At 41.3% G+C, this 21,418-nt stretch overlaps 1 protein-coding gene across 6 annotated transcripts in view; it reads right to left on the reverse strand.

Moving 5' to 3' along the window:
- Positions 1-4,130: 4,130 nt before the first annotated feature.
- LOC101093286 (phosphatidylinositol 3-kinase regulatory subunit gamma) overlaps positions 4,131-21,418 on the reverse strand; it is a 157,164-nt gene continuing 139,876 nt past the window's right edge. For all 6 annotated transcript variants that reach the window (XM_045035744.1, XM_045035743.1, XM_045035741.1 and 3 more), the window contains 5 exons: positions 20,805-20,947; positions 18,185-18,361; positions 15,169-15,243; positions 14,578-14,748; positions 4,131-7,906 (listed from right to left, as the gene is read on the reverse strand). In XM_045035744.1, the coding sequence (XP_044891679.1) occupies positions 7,708-7,906; positions 14,578-14,748; positions 15,169-15,243; positions 18,185-18,361; positions 20,805-20,947 (765 nt within the window). In that variant the 3' untranslated portion in view covers positions 4,131-7,707. The remainder of the gene's footprint in view (positions 7,907-14,577; positions 14,749-15,168; positions 15,244-18,184; positions 18,362-20,804; positions 20,948-21,418) is intronic.

A 21,418-nucleotide genomic window follows, 5' to 3' on the forward strand; every position in this document is an offset into this window, starting at 1 on the left:
TCTTTGTCTTGTTTCTTTCAGTCAACACAAATGTAACTCAAGGTCTTTGTTACTGCTGAGAATAGAGTGGTGAATAACACACTTTTCCCCTGTCAGGGGAGGGTTGCCTAAGCCCAATGTGGCTTCTCAGAGACTGCGACATCTGAGCTCCAACCTCCAGGACAGATGATAGTAGTTTGCTGGGTTAGAAGAGTGGGGGGGCATTAGTCTGAGTATCCAAGCAAAAAGTACAGCACTTACCATATACTTGGTATATTCAAGAAACAGAAAACAAAGTGGAAATGGGTCTAGTGAGTTTGGCAAGGGCCATATTTAATGATCTTCCAAGAGCTTAGACTTTCTGTAAGTGATGGGGAGTTATAGAAGACCCCTTAGCAACTAATATTCTGGCTTTATAGAGGAGGGAACTTGGGTTTTCAGATATTAACATAGCTTGGGCACAATTACAATTAGAACCTAGGTCTTTCCTGACTCCACAACCCATATTTATCTCCTAACTTGGAGTGTTTCATGGCCAGACGATGAGGTAGAAGGAGGTGAAGAGTTAAACTTGGGATATATTTGAGGTACTTGAGGGACATTCAGAAGGTAACTTGGATGCATGGGCCTGGAACTCAGTAGGAAAATCTGGATTGAAGATAGAAATTTGAGAGCCATCAATGTATCAATAGTGATACATTGAGGAACACTAGCATTTAAGGCAAATAAAGAGGACTTAGAAACAGCAGCAAGAAGAGAATCCTAAAATCCAAGAGAGGGAAGAGTTTTGAAATGAAGGGAGAAATGACTTGTTAAAACACTGAAAGCCCATTTGAGGTGAAAACACAGAGATGCCTTAATGTCTGTAGCCAGTAAGCCCTTCCTGGGCTTTTGTCAGATGGGCCTTAGCAACGGAAGTAGACGTTACCAAGGTGGATGGCCCCCAGTGAGTGGGACTGCATTGGTGGGTGGGTGAGCAGGTGGTGTGGGAGGGGAGAGGACATCTATGGGGCCATTGTGTTGGAGGAGTCAGGAGATGGCATCACAGGAGCAGAAAGTAAAGCTGTGGTGGAGTACCTCCATGGTGATGGAGGACTTTTCAAACTGTGGCCTTGCACTAATTGTCCCATAATCCAATGCCCAGGTTTGAAGGAGAGGCGTCCAGAGGACTGGAGACAGGAAAATGCCTCAGGGCCACTGGCTGGGTGCCTCCTGCACCCTTCAACTCATTGTCACCTTGCATGGAGAAGGCTGTGGCCGCCAGAGGGCGTACCCTGCCTGTGGCGCCAGAGTCCACAAGTAGATGTCTGGCCCCTCAGCCTTCAGTCCCTTCTTGAACTCACTTCCTCTTTCCTTCAGTCAGTCATTGGCAGCAGACCCTCAGCCAGCCTGTACTGGACACTGAGAACACAGGTAACTGGTTGCCTGGGGGAGCCTCCCATGTAGATCAGGATCTGGTTAGAAGCACCGTAATACCACAGGTGAAGGAGGTGGGGGCAAGCACATCTTGCAACAGTTTGTGGGAGGGAGGAACTACCTCTCTTAGGTTAGAAGTGGGGGGTGATTGAGGAAAGAGTAGGCACAGAGATGCTAAGCATCCTGTAATGCACAAGGCAGCTGTCTCAAGTGCCAGTGGTATTCTCTTTGAGAAACATCACTAGATTAGCCTGAGGGGAGGGGTTTCTGAAAGACAACTGCACAAAAGTGTTATAATCACATTTATGTTTTAGAATATCACTGGCTTCAGTATATAAGGAAGGCTCTAGTGGAATAAGCAGACCAGAGAGAAAATGATGTAGTGATCCATTATGGTGGTCTGAAATACTAGGAAAACCTTGATAGAAAGTGTAGTAGCTGGACACAGATTTGACAACTACCAGCAAATAGTTGGTAAAGCCATAGGAATAGATAGGGATTGTATAAAGAATAGTTGCAGAAGGAAGAAAACCCAAGACATTGGGACTATCTGAAGGGAAGGAGCCAGAGAAGAATAACTGAAGTGGGGGATGAGATCCTGAACGTGGGAGAAACCAGACCATTTTAGGAATTCTGTGGTTTACCCTTAGAGCAATTGAAAATTAATGGTTTTACACAGGTTCAGATTTGTATTTTGAAAAGCTAACTCTGAAACATTAAAAAGGCGGGGGGCGGGGGGGGGATGGCCCCTAGGTGGCTCAGTTAAGCTTCGGACTTTGGCTCAGGTCATGATCTCATGGTTCGTGAGTTAAAGCTCTGCATTGGGCTCTGTGCTGACAGCTTGGAACCTGGAGCCCGCTTCAGATTCTCCCCCTCTCTCTGCCCACCCCCCCGATTTGCACTCTGTGTCTCTCTCTCTCTCTCTCTCTCTCTCTCTGTCAAAAATAAACATTAAAGAAAATTTTTTTTAAAGAAAGAAAAGCTAACTCTGGTTGTTACGAGAATATATCTGAGGGGGGCAAGAATGGAAGAAGGGAGGCCTTTGCAGTATTAAGGTTAGAGTGAAGCAATGAAGTGAAGCAATGTAGTTGGGGAGAAGTGAAGTCTTTGACATTTAGAAAGTAAAACTGATATGGGTTGGTGATGTTTTGTGTAGACAAGAAACAGGAAGGCCTTGTGGATGACTGCTGCATTTCTGGCTTACATAACCAGATGAATTTTATATTTCCACCCCGAAATGTGAAACAGTAGAAGAGAACCTGGACTAAGTGGTGACCCTGCATGTGGTATGCTGTGAGGTGCCTCCCAATAGAGGACTGAGCAGGAGAAACAAAGATTTAATTGGCCTAAAGACGGTAGATGAAATCATGGATGTGGATGAAACTGCCAAGGAAAAAGACATCAGTGAGAAGGCAGCCAGAGGAGTCTGAAGAATTAAAAGGAACAGAGATGTAGGAGGAAAACCAGATGCTGAGTCATCATGGAGTCCAGGGGAGAGTTTTTCATGGCAAGTAGTCAATGATGATGGTTATTGAAGACCTCAAGGAAAGCAGCTTCAGCTGGTGATGGAACCTGAACTGAGATGGTGGAGGAGAGGAAATAAAGACAGATTTAGACAGTTTTTATAAAAAGGTTTGGCTTTGAAGGGGGGCAAAGAGATGAAGGGATGTAGGATTGAGTAGAGGTCAGGAAGTGGACTGAGACACACCCAACCATGTTTCAATGTCAACAGATGACCCAGTCGAGAGAAAACAACAGTGAAAGAATTGGTAACTGATCATGGGGGATTCCTGAGGAGGAGGGAGAAAATAGATACAAAAATACATGTGGAAAGGTTAGCTTTTAGTTGGAGGAGGGCCAGCTTTTGTAATTTAACAGGTGAGAGGCAGAGCAGTCATGTGGACATAGGTTTTAGGTTTGGTGGTAGGAAAGGGAATTCATAGCCAAGCATAGGTTTTCTCTGGAAACAAAGTTTGCAGTCCCTGTGGGACACTCAAGGCCCCAGTGGAGATATCCAGACAGCAGGTGAAGTTCAGAAGACAGGACTAGGCTGGAGACAGTAATTTGAGTGTCCTATACAGAGAGTGGGAACAACTCAGGATCTGGGAAGATCCTCTATCAGTTCCTAGCATATGGGGAGAAAGGACATAGGCAAGATCATTTAGGGCAATGGACTACCCACTACCCAATCTGATTTGTAATTCACTACACACCTGGGTGGGGCCTGAGAGACTGCATGAAAACTGCAATGTCCTTTGCAAAGAGGTGGTCACATTTTGTTAATTATGTCCCTAACATAGAGAAACCTTAACAAAGTGCTGTGGCAGGAGGGTGACAAGGGCCTTGGGCAACAAACATTTACCCCCAGAATAGACTCTGGAAACACTTTTATTTCCGGGTAGAAAGGTGTGATGAGAATCTGTAAGCTGGACTTTCTAGTAGTTAGGAATGGGGCGAGAAGGAAACAGCTCTCAGATTTAACTTTCTCGGGGTTGGTTTCTGAGTGTTCCTGTGTCCTGTGCTGGATGGAGATGTTGGCATCATGCCTGTTAGGGGCGACTTCCTCTTCTTGTTCAGGGGAGGAGGAGCGCCTTTCGTGGCCCCAGTTCAGCCCCAGGACCAATCTTTTGGTGCTCATGACAGAGAAGGTTTGGGAGTTTCAGGGCTTTCAACACCCTAATCCGCTGCTTGTCTCCCACCCCTAGGCCACCCTTTCATAGCATGAGGACAAAAGGTGCTTTATTGCAATGTTTTTATTGCATTACTGGAGCAAGTTGGCCAGACTGTTCCCTCTTGGGGAAGATAAACAAAAGACTGAAAAGTATCTTCCCCATCACCTTCCCCCCACCCTCCCCCACAACTGCACAGCAATGTCTGAACACATCTGGTGACAAGAACAATTTGCAAAAGTGGTCTAGGAACTACATTATGAACTGTCCCAACACAAGACATATAGTTGGCTTCTTTGTGAATCAGATATTTTTACATAAACTACATGGTTGGGATTTTTTTTTTTTTGTTTTTGTTTTTTTTGTTTTTTTTGTTTTTTGTTTTTGACTACATCAAAGACAGTAGAAGAATAGTTTTTCACAAGTAACAACAGGGCACCAAAGTCACATGCTGGAATTTGTAAGGAAACAAGGTTTGTCACAAGTGGCTGCAGCTACAGCAAGGATGAGCAGTTGGCAGCAGAGAGCTCAGCCAGGCCTCCATCTGCACCCTCTGCTTTGAGGCCACAGAAGCCTTATAGAGGCCTACTTTGGAGTCTTAACTGGCAACAAAGACCACCTCAAAAACCAAGAATTGTCCAGATGCAATTCTTGGCCCAAGAGGACCCATGGGGCTGGTTCCTTGCAGCAAGAAGAGGAGACCTATGGAAGACACCACATTTGGCTATCAATGCCTTTAGAGCACATGAGGTCCAAGGTAAGTGGGAGGTCCCAACAAGGCTTGGAGATGGAGTAAAGGTGGTATTAGGAAGTCCTCAACCTTGGCCAAATCAGTGGTAAGGACACAGCTAGCCTATACAGTCCTGAGGCCTGGCCAAGATTTAGCATCTATGATCAGGAAGAGACCAAGAGGACTGTTCTGTGATGAAATCTGTGCCTGGAAAAGATGGGCCTAGGACCTGTGTTCAGCAAGCCTCAAGCTGCTTCCATGCTGGTGGCTGGCTTCCCTAGCCAGAAAAACAACAAGCCCCTCTGGTCTTTGTCTCTTTACTCCCTGCTTCAGTGAGGCTGTAGTTAAGATGCCAAGAGAGAGAGTCCCAGGGTCCAAATCATGGGACAGGACACAGAGCTACACTCAGATGAAGGACCATGGAGTAAAAGAGCTGCATGCTACCCCTCCAAGCGGCTAGTAGACTGGTCCCCTATGCCATTTCCACTGGCTCAGGATCAAGCAAGTCATGTGGCAACTAGTCAGAAAAGATATTTTCCAATTTCTCAAATGATCCCTAAGGCCTTAGCTCCCACAAAGCAACAAATTCAAGAATAAAAAACAGGAAAGAAAAAAGTGAAGGAATGTAGGACTGAAAAAGAAGAGTCCTTCTCTACAAGCCAGCCCTTACTCGAAGTGTAAATATTAGATGGTGTTAGCTCTCTCCCTACACACCCTTAATGTCTGCCTGAAAAGGAGCAACACATGGTTCAATGTCACAGGCATGTATCCTTACTCCTGTTTTATTTTAGAAGAGACACTCGGAACTCACTAAATTTTAGTACTAGAAAGGAAGGATTTCTTGCACCCAATCTTGAGCACCCAATTGCTTAAGCAGGTTCAATACCAGGTACAAGGCCTAGCAGCAACTAAGCTGATACTACTCCGTAAAACTTGCAAGATTTCAAGGTGGCAATGTGGAGAAGGGATGTGCAGTTGGCTATCATTAAGGGCTTAAGTCAGAATGGGACACTGGAGGGAGGAGTTCATTTGTCTGCCTCACCTAATCCTGAAACTGCTATGTAACCAAAGAAAAACCAAAGATATGCCCTTTTCTTCCTATCCTCATCGTTAGTAACTCTGGAGGTCTTTCCAAAAATTGTAAGCTATTTTTACATCATGGTCCATTCTAGACCCTGTCACCAAGATAAGTGCTCAGGGAAAGCAGTGTTTCTTTCTTTCATCCCACAAATTAGAACTTTCCTAGGTAAGCCTTATGTACCAAGACCCAGATATTGGCTGCTTCTGTAGCTCAGCCAGGATGCCTGACTGCACAGCTTTGGACTCAAACAGCTGACTCACTCTGAACCTATTATGGTTCCAGGACTGGCTTGGAGGCAGCTGGACTCTATTTGTTGAATGAGTGTGGACTGATGGGGGTGGGGCATAATGGAGGTAGGAGTAGATGCCTGCCTCCAACTCTGCTCGCTAGCTTCACTCAGCTGGAAGGTTTAAACCACATGGAGCAGAAGATTCCTGGCCTAAAATCAGGGTCACTGAAGCATGAGGACAGTCTGTGCACATCATCTTAATGGCAGGCTCACAAAAAGGCAAAGTGAAAAACTTCCAGATGGCTTTTACTAACAGTCTAAACTCCAAGCCATTATTTCCTCTCCTTGCAAAAGTTTCAGAAACCACTGTATGGAAGCACATGGGTGATGTAGATGACCCCCAGCCTCTGGGTCTGTGAATTATTGAGGTCCCTGACAACAGTCTGGCTCCCTTCCTGTTACAACCTTAGCCACCTAGATCTCCCCTAAGCCTTACCCAGCAAAGGAGAGGGAGATGAAGGGAAATTAAACCACGTTTACTGTTTCTGCAGGGCATTTAAACTTGGGGAAGCACATGTAAGACTGTTGTTCTATATCATTATTTGGTATATCAAGCCATCTAAAAGCACTGGATTGCACCTTTTCTTTACTCATACAAACAAGTTACAAAGGTTTCAAACAATAGATCATTCTTTTAAGGAAACACCACACAAGCACCAACTTCATTTTATGATTCAAAGCTCACCATGCCCACAAAAAGAACACTATTCCTCATCTCTGAGAAACAAGGGTGGGGCAGAAGGAGTTGCACTGACCAATTTTAGTGTTTGCTAAAACTAACAAATTCTAGTTTTCCTTTCAAGTTTTGGTACAGAAGTGTGCATTCAGATACTAGTGCTGTCTTTTCCATCAGACCTTAGTCTGGCAACAAATATTATTCTGCTGAGATCAATTTGGTTTCTAAACATAATGCTTCTTTAGAGGAAGGAGCCACTGAGATGCTGACACCTAACTTGTGTTAGTTAATAAAGTACCTCCAGTTGAAGGTGTTTTTACCCCCTTGACTAAGATTCTCTAAATGAAATCCCAAGCCTCCTCATTTTCCTTTGGTTGTCTTTTTCACCAAATGCCATTCTACCACAGAACCAAAACAGACTTCTTTTTGGGAGGAAGTTAAGAGAGACCGCCAGATCAAAACAGAACTCCCCAAAGAGCCATGCCCCTGCCACATTCTCAGAGTCGAAGACCAAAAGAGGACAAGGACTCTTCAGAGATTTCCAGATATAAACCCCCACCCCCATCGAACCTAATATGTTCTGCTGAGGGTGCCTGGCTAAACAAAACAAAAACCCCAATGAAATAGGCTTTCCAGAAAACAACATCTGCTTCCAGCTCCCTATGTTGGTGCAGCGGCAGAGCGGAGTCTCAGAGAAGCTCAGGCTTCTTGCGCCCCCATCCTGGCAGGCTGCTTCTCGGCCTCTCCACATTCACAGGATCACTTCTTGTGCAAAACAAGCAGTCTACGTAGAAAGAATGCCCTCATAGTCTAATAAAAACTGTAGGAAAAAAATGCTAGAGAGCCACCTCTCTTCCCACTCCCTCTTTATCTGCAGAACGAGGGCATCTGTGCATGGACAGGGTAGGCAAGCCTGACATTGAGGGAGTCGTTGTGCTGAACAAGGGACGTCTGCTGGTAATGGAGCACCAGCTCCTTCAGCGAGCTGTACAGGTTGTAGGGCTCTGCGAAGCCATAGCCCCGAGCAGTGCTGTAGATCACACAGTGCTTCACTTCCCCATCGGCGCTGCCAAGATACAACAAACACCACAGGGAATTAGAGCAGGGATGATAAAGAGACCCTAAATGACCAAAAGTCTGAACAATTTTTCTGCGAAGGAAGAGGTTTAGCAGTAAATTTGTAAAATGTCACATCCATGTGTGTCCCCTCACCCCCCTTACAGACTTATCACAGAGGCACCTTTCACCTCCCACCAAGACATGGCAGAAGGAAAATGGATGGTGGCATATAATCACTAAGCTGTGAATCTTCGTGAGGCAAGATTGCACTGGAAAGAGAACCTTTTTTTTTTAAGTATACAAATCAGTGATTTTTTAGAATATTCACAAGGTTGTGGAAAAATTTCCAGAATATTGTCACTACCCTAAAAGAAACCATGTACTCATTAGCAGTCACACTGTATCCCTCCTCCCCCTGGACTCTAACAAACACTAACCTACTTTCTGTCTCTATATGGATTTGCCTGTTCTGGAATTTCACATAAATAGAACACACAATATTGTACAACCTTCTGTATCTGGTTTCTTTCACACTTAGCACATTTTCGAAGTTCGTCCATGTTGTAGCCTGCATCAGTTACTTCATCTTGTGGCTGCATAATAATTCTGTCTGGATATACCACATTTTATTTATCCATTCATCGACTAATGGGACAAGTGGATTGTTTCTATTTTTTACTATTATGAATAATGTTGCTCAAACATTTGCCAAGTTTTTGTATGGATTATGTTTTTAGTTCTCTTGGATACAGAGCTAGGATATAGAGCTAGGGGTGGAACTGCTGAGTCATATGGTATCTCTTTTTAACTTTTTGAGAAACTGCCAAACTGTTTTCCAAAGTGGTTACACCATTTCATATTCCTGCCAGCAGTGTATGAGGGTTCCAATTGCTTTGCATCCTTGTCAACACTTGTTATTGTCCATCCTTTTCATTATAATCATTCTAGTATAATCTAGTATAATCTAGTATAATCTCATTGTGGTTCTGATTTGCACTTCCCTAAGGATTAATGATGTGAAGCATCTTTTCATACACTTATTGACCATTTATGTATCTTCTTTACAGGAATGTCTATCCATTTCCTTTGGATAAGTACCCAGTAGTGGAATTACTGGATCATATGGTAGTTCTATTTTTGAGGAACCACTGCCATACTGTTTTCCAGAGTAGCTGTATGAATTTGCATTCCCACCAACAATGTATAAGGGTTCCTTTTTCTCCATGTCTTCACCAACACTTGCTGATTCTTGCATTTTTTATTTTAGCCATTCTGACAAGTATAAAGTGATAGCTCATTGGGGCTTTAATTTGCATTTCCCTGATGATGAGTGATGTTAAGCGCCTTTTCATGTGTCTGTTGGCCATCTATATTTCTTCTTTGCAAAAATGTCTATTCATGTTCCCTGCCCATTTTTAATTGCATTATTTGGGGGTTTTTTTTGTGTTGAATTGTATAAATTCTTTATATATTTTGGATATTAACCCCTTATCAGATATTCATTTGCAAATGTCTTCTCCCATTCAGTAGGTTGCCTTTTTGTTCTGTTGATGATTTCCTTTGCTGTTTAAAAAGACATGCTTACTGCAGCATTATTTACAATAGCCAAGATATGGAAGCAACCCAAGTCCATCGATACATGAATGAAGAAGATATGGGAGATACATACACATACATACAAAATGGAATCTTAGCCATTAAAGAACGAGATCTTGGGGCGCCTGGGTGGCGCAGTCGGTTAAGCGTCCGACTTCAGCCAGGTCACGATCTCGCAGTCTGTGAGTTCGAGCCCCGCGTCAGGCTCTGGGCTGATGGCTCAGAGCCTGGAGACTGTTTCTGATTCTGTGTCTCCCTCTCTCTCTGCCCCTCCCCCGTTCATGCTCTGTCTCTCTCTGTCCCAAAACTAAATAAAAAACGTTGAAAAAAAATTAAAAAAAAAAAAAAAGAACGAGATCTTACCATCTGCAAAAACATGGATGGACCTGGAAAGTATGATTCGGAGTGAAATCAGAGTAAGACAAATACTATATGTGATTTCACTCATATATGGAATTTAAGAAACAAATGAACAAAGGAAAAAGATTTAAAAAAAACCCAGACCCTTAAGTACAGAGAACTGGTGGTTACCAGAGGTAAGATGGGTAGGGGGATGGGTGAAATACATGAAGAAGATTAAGAGTACACTTATCTTGGTGAATTTTGAGAAATGTATACAATTGTTGGACTATATAATACACCTGAAACTAATAACACTGTATGTTAATTGTATGACATTTTGTTTAAATGTCTATCCAAATCACCCATTTTTAAATTGGAACATTTGTTTTTTTCCTGTTAAGAGTTATGATTTAGACATTAGTTGCTTCACAGATATATGATTTACAAATATTTTCTCCCATTCTGTGGGTTTTTTCACTTTGATAGTGCCCTTTGATATAAAAAGTTTTTAGGGGTGCCTGGGTGGCTCATTCAGTTGAGTGTCTGACCTCAAGCTCTGCATTGGGCTCTCTGCTGTCAGTGCAGAGCCCACTTGAGATCCTCTGTCCCCTTCTCTCTCTGCCCCTCCCCTGCTCATGTTTGCTCTCTTTCAAAAATAAAACATTAAAAAGAATAAAGAAGTGTTTAGTTATGGTGAAATCGAATTTATTTCTTCTTTTTTTATTTATTTTTTTAAGGTTTATTCATTTTTGAGAGAGACAGCACAAACAGGGGAGGGGCAGAGAGAGAGGGAGACACAGAATCTGAAGCAGGCTCCAGGCTCTGAGCTGTCTGCACAGAGCCTGACGCAGGGCCAAACCCACAAAACACGAAATCATGACCTGAGCCGAAAAATCGGATGCCTAACCAACTGAGCCACCCAGGCTCACCCTGGGTGAGCCACCCCTATTTATTTATTCTTTTGTTGTTTGTGCTTTTGGTTTGTAAGAAACCATTGCCTAATCCAAAGTCACAAGGATTTATGCCTATGTTTTCTAAGTATTCTGTACCTTTAGCTCTTACATTTAAGTCTGTAATCCATTTTATTTATTTTGATTATTTTTTAATGTTTATTTATTTTTGAGAGAGACCACAAGTGGGGGAAGGGCAGAGAGAGAGGGAGACACAGAATATAAGGCAGGCTCCAGGCTCTGAGCTGTCAGCACAGAGCCTAATGTGGGGCTCAAACCCACGAACCATGAGATCGTGACCGGAGCTGAAGTCAGCCGCTTAACCAACTGAGAGTCACTCAGGTGCCCCACTGAGTTATTTTTTATATATGGTGTGAGGCAAGGGTCCAACTTTATTCTTTTGCATGGCTCTCCCATTGTTCCAGCTCCATGTGTTAGAAATGACTATTTTCTCCACATTGAATTGTCCTGAGACCCTTACTGAAAACCAACTGACCATGAATGTAAGAGTTTATTTCTTGTTTCTCAATTCTATTCATTGATCTACATCTGTATCCTTGTTAGCACCTCAGGATTTTTATTACTAAACCTTTGTTGAGTTTTGAAATCAGGATTTCAACTTTTTTCTATTCTTTCAAAGACCATTTTGGCTGTGCTAGATCCCTTGCTCTCTCATGACATTTTGTCAATTTCTGCAAAAATCCAGCTAGGATTTTTTAATTTTTTAAGTTTATTTTGAGGGAGAGAGCACACGTGTGTGCACAAGCAGGGGAGGGGCAGAGAGAGAGAGGAAGAGAGAATCCTAAGCAGGCTCCATGCTATCAACACAGAACCCAATGCAGGGCTGGATTTTGTGAACTGTGAGATCATGACCTGAGCCAAAATCAAGAGTCAGATGCTCAACCAACTGAGCCACCCAGATGCCCCTGGGATTTTTGATAGGGATTACACTGAACATGTAAATCAATTTGGGAAGTTATTTCCATCTTAACAATATTAAGTCTTTTAAGCCATGAGCAGAGGATGTCTTTCCACTTATTTAAGGTGTCCCTTTAAGTTCTTTTAATAACATTTTATAGTTTTAATCCTAGGTATTTTTGATGATATTACATGCCTTCTTCATTTTGTTTTCAGACTGTTTATTACTGGTATTTAGAATCCTGCTCTTTTAACCTGCAACCCTGCCGAACTTTAGCTCTAATAGTTTATATTTTCTTTACCAAACTGGATGCTTTTTATTTTTATTTTTCTTGCCCAATTACCCTAACTAGAACCTTGTATACAATGATAATTAGAAGTGGTGAGAGTGGATATCTTTGTCTTCTTCCCAACCTTAGGGGAAAGGATTGTCTTTCACCATTAAGTATATTAGCTCTGGGTTTTTCATAGATACCCTTTATCAGGTTGAGGAAGTACCCTCCTATTCCTAGTTTGTTCAGTGCTTTTTTAACTTGAAAGAGCACTAGATTTTGTCAAATGCTTTTTGTGAGTCTACTGAAATAATCATGTAATTTTTGTCCATTATCCTATTAATGCAGTATATATTTTGTTGAATTTTTTTTTTTTTTTTTTTTTTTACATTTTATTTATTTTTGAGAAACAGAGTGAGACAAAGCGTGAGCAGGGGAGGGGCAGAGAGGGAAGGAGACACAGAATCTGAAGCAGGCTCCAGGCTCTGAGCAAGCAGTCAGCACAGAGCCCGACGCGGGGCTCAAACCCACAAACTGTGAGATCATGACCTGAGCCAAAGTCGGACACTCAACCAACTGAGCCACCCAGGCGCCCTGTTGAATTTTTTTTAATGTTTGTTTATTTTTGAGAGAGAGAGAGCACAAGCATGGGAAGAGCAGAGGGAGAGAGGGAGACACAGAATCCTAAGCAGGCTCCAGGCTCTGAGCTGTCAGCACAGAGCCCAACACGGGGCTTGAACCCACGAACTGCAAGATCATGACCTGAGCCAAAGTCGGACATTTGAGGATTTCCCAAATTTCTGTTTTTGATTTCTAGTTTCTTTGCATTGTGGTTAGAAATCATATTTTGTGATATTTCAACACACCTCACAATGTTTGAGACGTATTAACGTTTTAAACATACTCTGAGACTCGTGACCTAACCTATGGTTAGGTTGAGTCTCTTGCGAAGGTGTACTTTTTCTCCTTCCTTTAGCCTCAGACTTGACCACATTGAGGTCCACAGCAATGTAGATCTCCCTTGCTTATGAAAACTACCTGCAGTCAAATATCATGCTGGCATTCATGCTGAGGATGGCTGTAAGCAAAAGTCTGGCAACACAAAGACTTCCACTTGTTTACCAGCCATTCTGCCTACAGTAATCTCCCAATGTACCTAGAACATTTGCTTAAGTAGTTTTTTAGGAGATTCTCATAGCAAAATTCACATGATTATGTAGTAGGAAGTCACACATGGAACTCACTCGTTTTTCCATTTTAATTTGTTAATGACATCATAAAGAAGCTTAAGAAGAAATTGCTTAACTCTACAGCCTTCTCAGGCTGAAGACCTGCAGCCAGCAATGCCTGTATTCGTAGGTTAGGGATTCAACTCTGATCCTTATTGCCATTTGGGATAAAAAATTTGATTAGGGATAGATCTAGATCAAAAAGGAAGCAGAAGGCTTGAACAATACTATAAAACAACTAGACCTCACTGACCTATCCAGAACACTACACCTAACAACTGCAGAATACACATTCTTCTCAAGTGCACGTGAAACATCATCCAGGATAGACCAGAGGTTAGGCCACGAGTCTCAATACATTTAAAACATTAATACGTCTCAAACGTTGAGAGATATGTTGAAATCTCACATAATATGATTTCTAACCACAATGCAAAGAAACTGGAAATCAAGCATCCGACTTCAGCTCAGGTCATGATCTCACGGTTTGGGAGTTCGAGCCCCACATTGGGCTCTGTGCTGATAGCTCAGAGCCTGGAGCCTGCACTGGATTCTGTGTCTCCCTCTCTCTCTGCCCCTCCCCCACTCTCATTCTGTCTCTCTCATAAACATTAAAAACTGTTTTCAAAAAGGAAACTAATAGAATAGACTTTTCCAAACAAAGTCATAAAATCATCTTATGGAAAATACCCAATATTTTCTATCAGTACCCCAACAGAATACTATTTAAGTATAAAATTTATATAGTTTTTCTTCTGAAGTAAAAACAGTTCTTAATCAAGCCTTACTTAAACTGACACTGAAGCCCAAATTAGACATGAGGAGACTACTAAAGAATTATGTGATCTTTTCAATTGAAGAACTCACATTACTTTTCACAAATACCTGAAATCCAGTAGTAACATTGCAGGGCCTAATCTACTTACCATTTAAATTAAATTCCCCCAGGCGTGCCTGGGTGGCTCAGTTGGTTAAGCTCCGACTCAGGTTATGATCTCATGGTTTGTGAGTTGGAGCTCCGCAGTATGGGACTCTATGCTGACAGCTTGGAGCCTGGAGCCTGCTTCAGATGCTGTGTCTCTCTATCTCTGTCTACCCCTCCCCCACTCATTCTCTCTCCCTCTCTCAAAAATGAATAAACATTAAAAAAAATTTTTTTAATTTTTTAGGAAAATTAAAATCCCCTAAAGAATTTCAGATATCATTTCTCCTAAAGCAACAAACTGTTTTCCTTGTACAAATATTAATGGTCTAAGCCATGGGTCCTCATTACTGTACTTGAAATAATTTTAACTGAATTTGATGAGGGGCTGAGTTTCTATTAATCAATGCAAAAGTTTTCAAAAGGTTAACCCCCCAGAGAAGACTTACACCACAGAGCAAGCATAACATCCTTTCTTGCTACTCTCACGAATTAAGAATGCACCATCAGGTTTCCCATAAAGCAAGTCCTCTGCTTGTACTCGATTGATATCCTCAACAAACCAGGTTTTCTCATCATAATGGGGCAGGTTTTCATCTTCCTCATTGATAAAATAGGTCCTAAAAATTAAATGTTAAAATGTTATTCTAACAATCAGGTTACTTTATATCTAAAAGCAAACTCATGAATAAGACACTCTTCTAAATATTTAACCACAAAATGACAAAGTGAAACAATAATTACTTATATGGTTTTTAACAACTTCATTGTTTGCTATGGTGCAGAAAGCACAAAAATCACGTCTCATCCAATCAGCTGACACATGAATGTCTGAATGTGCAATGCTTATGCACCTAGGTTTCATGTGGCTCAGCAGGTCTCTGACCTTAAGTACTCTTCAAGTAATTCAATTCAAGAGGTGCAAAGTTCTTGATTCAATGTCCTCAAGTGACAATGAGAACCAACATTTAGCATGTATGAAGAGGGCTCATGTCTTATATTGGGAACAAAACCCTCTGACAGAAAGGTAAATAACTTACTCATCAGCATCTTCATTCTTGATTCCCAGCCAGGCATTTAGGCGTTTCTGTCTGACTCCTTTGTGATTGAGCCATCTGCCAGAGGGAAGACACCAGTGTCAGTATCTGTGCCAACTCTGCCCAAGGTAGACATGTCCAAGCCAACCAAATTTCCAGAGTCCAGGAACCTTTTATTTTAACCCATTCCCACTAAGAATGGCCAGAGATTTCCTTAAACTAGTTTCTCCTTAACTTTTCCTTCAACTTTCTGCAAAAAAGCAGAAACACAGGGAGGTACCTGAAATTAGGCACTTACCTCATTTTTCAATTTTCCTGTTCTAGAAGGTTGTACCACCATAAGCACACATACACTTGCACTCAAACAGAGAGTGACATGTGTTTCTGAAATCATTAGTTACATGAGCATGGTGTCACATTAGCAATCTCCACTAAGCCAGAAGACTGAAGTCCTGGATGGCCTACTATATTGAGTTAAACATTCCAAAACAATTTCAAGGCCTATTATTTGCACCTAAGCAAGCCACAACAAATTCATGGTGACAATCTGAGTAATTAATACAAATTTAGTTTATCACTAGGCAAATCATAGTATTTTTAAATATACCAAGCCAACACTTTAGATGCAAAACAACATAAACCATTACATTTAGTTCTTTTGACATGGCCAACTGGTCTAAAACTTGAGTATAAAAACTCTTTCATCACCATCCTCCAACCAGGCTCCTGATCACTCAGGTCTCATCATAAACATCATCTCTCTGGGAGGACTGCCCTAATCATCCCAATGAATGCTATCCCCTTGCTATTCTCTATACTTTACCTTATCACCTTCATAGCACTTTCCTGACATTATTTTGTATTTTCACTTATGTTTGTCTTCCCCACTAAAATGTAAGCTGCTTTAAAGAAAGGAGTCTGTCCTGTTGTTCATGTCCCCACTGCTGAAAACAGTGCCAGCACCTAGTAGATATTCAACAAATACCTCCCTAAACACCCTATGTGTCTTTACCACCAGGTGATGATTTATCACACATGATGTGAACTCTCTTTTATATTTAGCCTACATTATTTGTTAAAGGAGCTTTCAAGGTTTAGTTTGCCATACTTATTCATGCCTCTTGGGATGGTATATTTCTTTTTTTTTAACGTTTATTTTTTTTATTTTTGAGACAGAGACAGAGCATGAATGGGGGAGGGGCAGAGAGAGAGGGAGACAGAATCGGAAGCAGGCTCCAGGCTCTGAGCCATCAGCCCAGAGCCCGACGCGGGGCTCGAACTCGCGGATCGCAAGATCGTGACCTGAGTGAAGTCGGACGCTTAACTGACTGAGCCACCCAGGCGCCCCAAGGGATGGTATATTTCTTAATCTCATCACTTTCCAGAGTAAACAAGGGCTTCCATTCATTCCATTGGTCCATGGCATAAGTCTTCTTCTTGGGCCTTTCTTCAGTTTCACTATGTGACCAGAACCACATAAGCTTTCCAAGAGCAGACACACCCTAATTTTAGACAAGGGTACTTCCTTGCCTTCTTTCCAAAGTTCTTCTGTATGCTAGGTATACTTGCTGGACTTTTTTTTTTTTTTTTTTTTTGGCCACAATAGCAAACTGAAATGATCCCTAAAGAGGAGTTACTAAAAACTATTCAGCACAGCATAGTTGTAATTGTTTGCCCTCAAAACTTATCACCTTAAATTTTACTCTACTGAAACTCAACAGCTACTGTTCCAACCTCTAAGCTTTTATTTTCTCCCCACTCTCTTTCTCACACAAAGAAACCCTGAAGCCTACAGAAAACCCAGTCAGAGGTTTTTACTCTGTCTTCTGCCATGAGTTTGAATAAAGTTATGTTACATGCTTGAAAGTCACCCATAAACATATTTCATAACATTCATTACCTAGAACAAAACCTAATCTATTTTCCTTTTTCATGGATTCTTTCCTTCTATAAAAGTCATTTGTTCTAAAAATCTAACACCTTGTTCTGATGATATATCTTTCAATCTATATTTAAATAATGTCCCTATATCTAACTAAACCATATAGTTTTCCATAATATTAAATAGTTGGGTTTTAACTATTTAAATCCTTAGGTCAAATTATCTTGCATGCCTGCCATCAGCACATTTCTATTACTTGACTACAGAGTTTCATTTCTTAAATATAAAAACCCTTTAATAGACTGTCCTATATACTTATTTGTAGGCCCCCACTATTAGTGTCCTTGTCTATGCCTATGAGGGGTAGTTTCTATTTCTGTGGTTCTATGTAATCAAAGATTCTGGTTTTTGTATGTAGGTGTCACAGATTATGAGTCTGGAGTTCTCTCTTGTGCAAGAGAGTGGACACAGAATTGAATAGGAGGAAGGCTAATGTCCAGGAGAAGACAAGAGCCCCGAACAGGGGCTTCATCTCCATATTTATTGGGCTCACAAGATATTACCCACGTGGTGAACATGAAGAAAACAAGATCTTACACACATGGCCATGGAGAAAACAATCAGTCAGTAATCGTAAACTTGTGTGTGCAAGAAGCAAAGGGTCTGAGGGGCAAATGGAGTTTGTGATTAAAGTACAATAGTATTCTGGCGTCAGACGGAAAGTAATTTCACTCATGATCCCATTTACAGTATCTCGCTACCTAACCTCGGGAGTTTTCACCCCATGGTGGTGGCTTTCCACCCTAAGCCCCATTTATAGGCAAACATTATTTCCCCACATATAGGCAAACATTAACCTGTACTTTTTAAGCTACACCACACTGCCCACACCACACCCACCCTCTGAAATTTCCATTTGTACGGACTGGAGTCTAGAATGCTACATTCTGATTTGCCCCACACGCTGACTTTAGGTAAACTCTGGTATTGCCAACTACTAACCAGGATTGCTTTCATAAATTCTTATAATCTCACTGGCTGGTTTCTTAATTACAAATCTCTTCTACCTCTAACATGTCTAGTGCCAGCAGTAATGTGGGGCTGGGGTTTTCTCCCATACGGGCTGAGATTACTCACACAAGGTGCTGATCTCGGATCTTGCGCAGCTGGATCAGGTCAGGTTTGATACTGTTCATTTTTTTATCTATTTCTCGGTTGTCCAAAGCTTGTTTCTTCAAATCTTGCTCTAGACGCATTTTGCTATCATGAATCTCACCCAGACGTGATTTCAATTTGTCATAATTCATCATAATTCTGTGAAAACATTTGACATATTAAGGCTAAACCAGGAACCAAACAGAAGCATTCTATAGTATGAGCATAGTCCTAGTATCTTAGGTGTGGTGGATATTTGTTGTTTTTGCCTGGTCCATATCCATTCTCGCTCTTGGTAATGGCACCTTGATGTTCCCTGTAGGTAAGGGCTCCCTGCCCCCATCTCAGAGTCATGATGAATATTCACACAACCCAGCCTGGGCAATAAAAGTATTCCACCATTACATCCTATCGCCACACTCAGACCACAGTGACTAGTTCAGGAATGAGAATAATACCCGAATTGACCCAATGAGAGTCAATTCTAGGACTTTTGCTAGAACTATTATAAACAGAGATTCTCTCTTTCCACTCAATTGCTAAGTTATAAATATGTGATTCTAGGACTCCCAGCAGCTATACCACCAACCTCATAGGGAAAGCCTACCTAAGGATGAAGCCAACACAGAGAAAACCTAAGGCAAAATACAGGGTATAAGAGAGAATACTGATGACCTTGTTTGGGCCCTGGATCCAGCCATGACTAAACAAGTAAAGCTCTATGTATGATATTCAAGAGGTAGCACAATATAACAGTTAAGAGCAACAGCTTTGGAGTCAGGCTGCCTAAGTTTGAATCTCTGCCCTGCCACTTGTGTGGCTATGGGCAAGTTACCTAACCTCTTTGTGCCTTTATCTCCTCATTTGTTTAAATGGGCCCTAAAATAGTACCTACTTCACTAAATTATTATGTGAATTAAATGTAGTAATACATCTAAAAGGACTAAACAGTGCCTGGTACATCCTGGTAAGCACTCAGCAGATAATGGCCCTAAGCTTTTCTAGCACACAAAGTTTTGCTGTGCTCTGAAGACAATTGTCTGTGTCACTCATTTGTCACTTAATATAATACATGGTTTTATATTCATGTTAAAACTTCTTCATCAGATACTTTACCTCCCTTTGCAACTGAACCACAAGTTCTTTTCTATTTCTTCATCTTAATAATAATGCCATTTATTGATATCATATGCCAACATACATACACACACATGCCTTTCTGCAACATAAGTATACATGTATGTGTCTATCACTTGATTCTCAACGCATTTCAAAAAGATATTATCCAGTTTACGGAGGAGGAAATGGGCTTAGAGAATTAAGTAACTTACCCAAGGTTACACAACTAGTACGTGGTCAATACAGAATCCAAGCCCATGGTTTTAATGGTTTTAACCATTAAGCTATCCTGCCTCAACAGCACTTAGCCCTATTCTTATGCACACAGAAGTTCATTGACACTTTGATACTAGTATGAGAAGTAATTATGCCTTTCCCTTGCAAATGATTCATTTTTATCTACTATCCACTTTTTCATTCCTCATCCCACTGTTACTTGGCTCGGTCTCCCAATATTCCACTAAATTTGCTATGATAAAGGCTTCCAATATCCTTTTAGTTGCCAGACCCAATATTTCTCATGCTGCACACTCTCTGTGTAATCTCATTCTTAGTATAACTTTACACTTATAACCTTAGTATAACCTACACACTTATGCCTCCCAAATCCTTTCTGTACCTTGAGTTCCAAAACCAAATAACCAGCTGCCTGCTTCTCAGACAACTCCATTTGGTTTCTCACAGGAACTTCAAATTCATTGGTTCTAACCCTGAACTTTCCTCACGTACTTTCTATTTTAGTAAATAACACCATTCCTTAGTCTAAGAAATAATCTAGGAATCCTAGAAATCTAGGAGTAATCTTTGACTTCTCCCACACCTACCATATCTTGTCAGGTATCAAGTCCTCAGTATTTCCATTAATTCCCCCTCCTTTCCTGCCATTGCTCTGGTTCAAGCCCTCACCATCATTTAACCTGATGACCACAAACACTGCAGTCACCTGCAAGAGTCAAGCTGGTCTTCCTGCCCATAGTCTTGTTCAGCCTCCAATTTATTCTCAGACTGCTGCTGTTTATTTTCAGTTCAACAAATATTCAGTGAGCATCACCATGTACGTTCAGGTACCATAACAGATGCTGGAGCTATCAGGGAAAATAAGCCACCATCCTTATTTCACCAACAAGCTTGCAGTTTAGTGGGTGTGACATTTGGCAAAGTCACGGTAAGAATCAGGACCAGATACTGTAGGGGTAGGGACAAAAAGCTCCTAAACCAGTCTAGAAAATCAGGGAAATTTTTCTTTAAAAAGTCATGTGTAAGCTAAATCCTAAAGGATGAGCAGGAGTTAAAAATTTGGAAGGACATAGAAGGAACACAGAACAGAGGCAGTTCAATTTGGTGCCATTAGTGGGAACAGCAAATAGTTCCATATAGCAGGACTGTGAAGTTTACAGGGGTAAAAGCAGACACAACAGAGATTATTGGGGAAGAAAAGAAGTCTCTTCTCATTGATGCACTTGGAAGTGTTAGATAGATTTACCGTTCAATTTCCTTTTCATTCCCCTCTCTGCGAAATCGCTCGATATATTCTTTGCTATGCTGTTCTTGTGTGTGACACTGCTCTTCAAATATTTTAATTGTTTCATTAAAAGCTTCTATTGCAGTCCTTTTCATCTGTATTTCCTACAAAGGAGAAAAAGAAAAGACATACACTTTATCTTTTTTTTTTTTCTGGTAACCCTGGTCTTAAATCTTGTAATTCTAATTACAATTCCATAGAAAATGAAAGATGGCTAAAACAACTCTTACTTATTTAACTCCCACCCTTAATACTTATATGCAAAATACATCACTCAAACCCTAAAATAGAAGAAAAAAACTATTACTTAAAATATAGCTGAGATCCACAAAAAGGCCTGAGTTGCTTAGATTAACCCTAAACACTTTCAGATATTTTTTTTAATGTTTGTTTATTTTGATATAGAGAGAAGACATGTGTGCACAAGCGGAAGAGAGGAAGAGAGAGAATCCCAAGGAGGCTCCATGCTGTCAGAGCAGAGCCCAACAAGGCACTCAATCTCACAAACCGTGAGATCATGACCTGAGTTGAAATCAAGAGTCCAATGCTTAACTGACTGAGCCACCCAAGTGCCC

Source organism: Felis catus, chromosome C1, assembly GCF_018350175.1.
Source record: "Felis catus isolate Fca126 chromosome C1, F.catus_Fca126_mat1.0, whole genome shotgun sequence".
NCBI lineage: Eukaryota > Metazoa > Chordata > Mammalia > Carnivora > Felidae > Felis > Felis catus.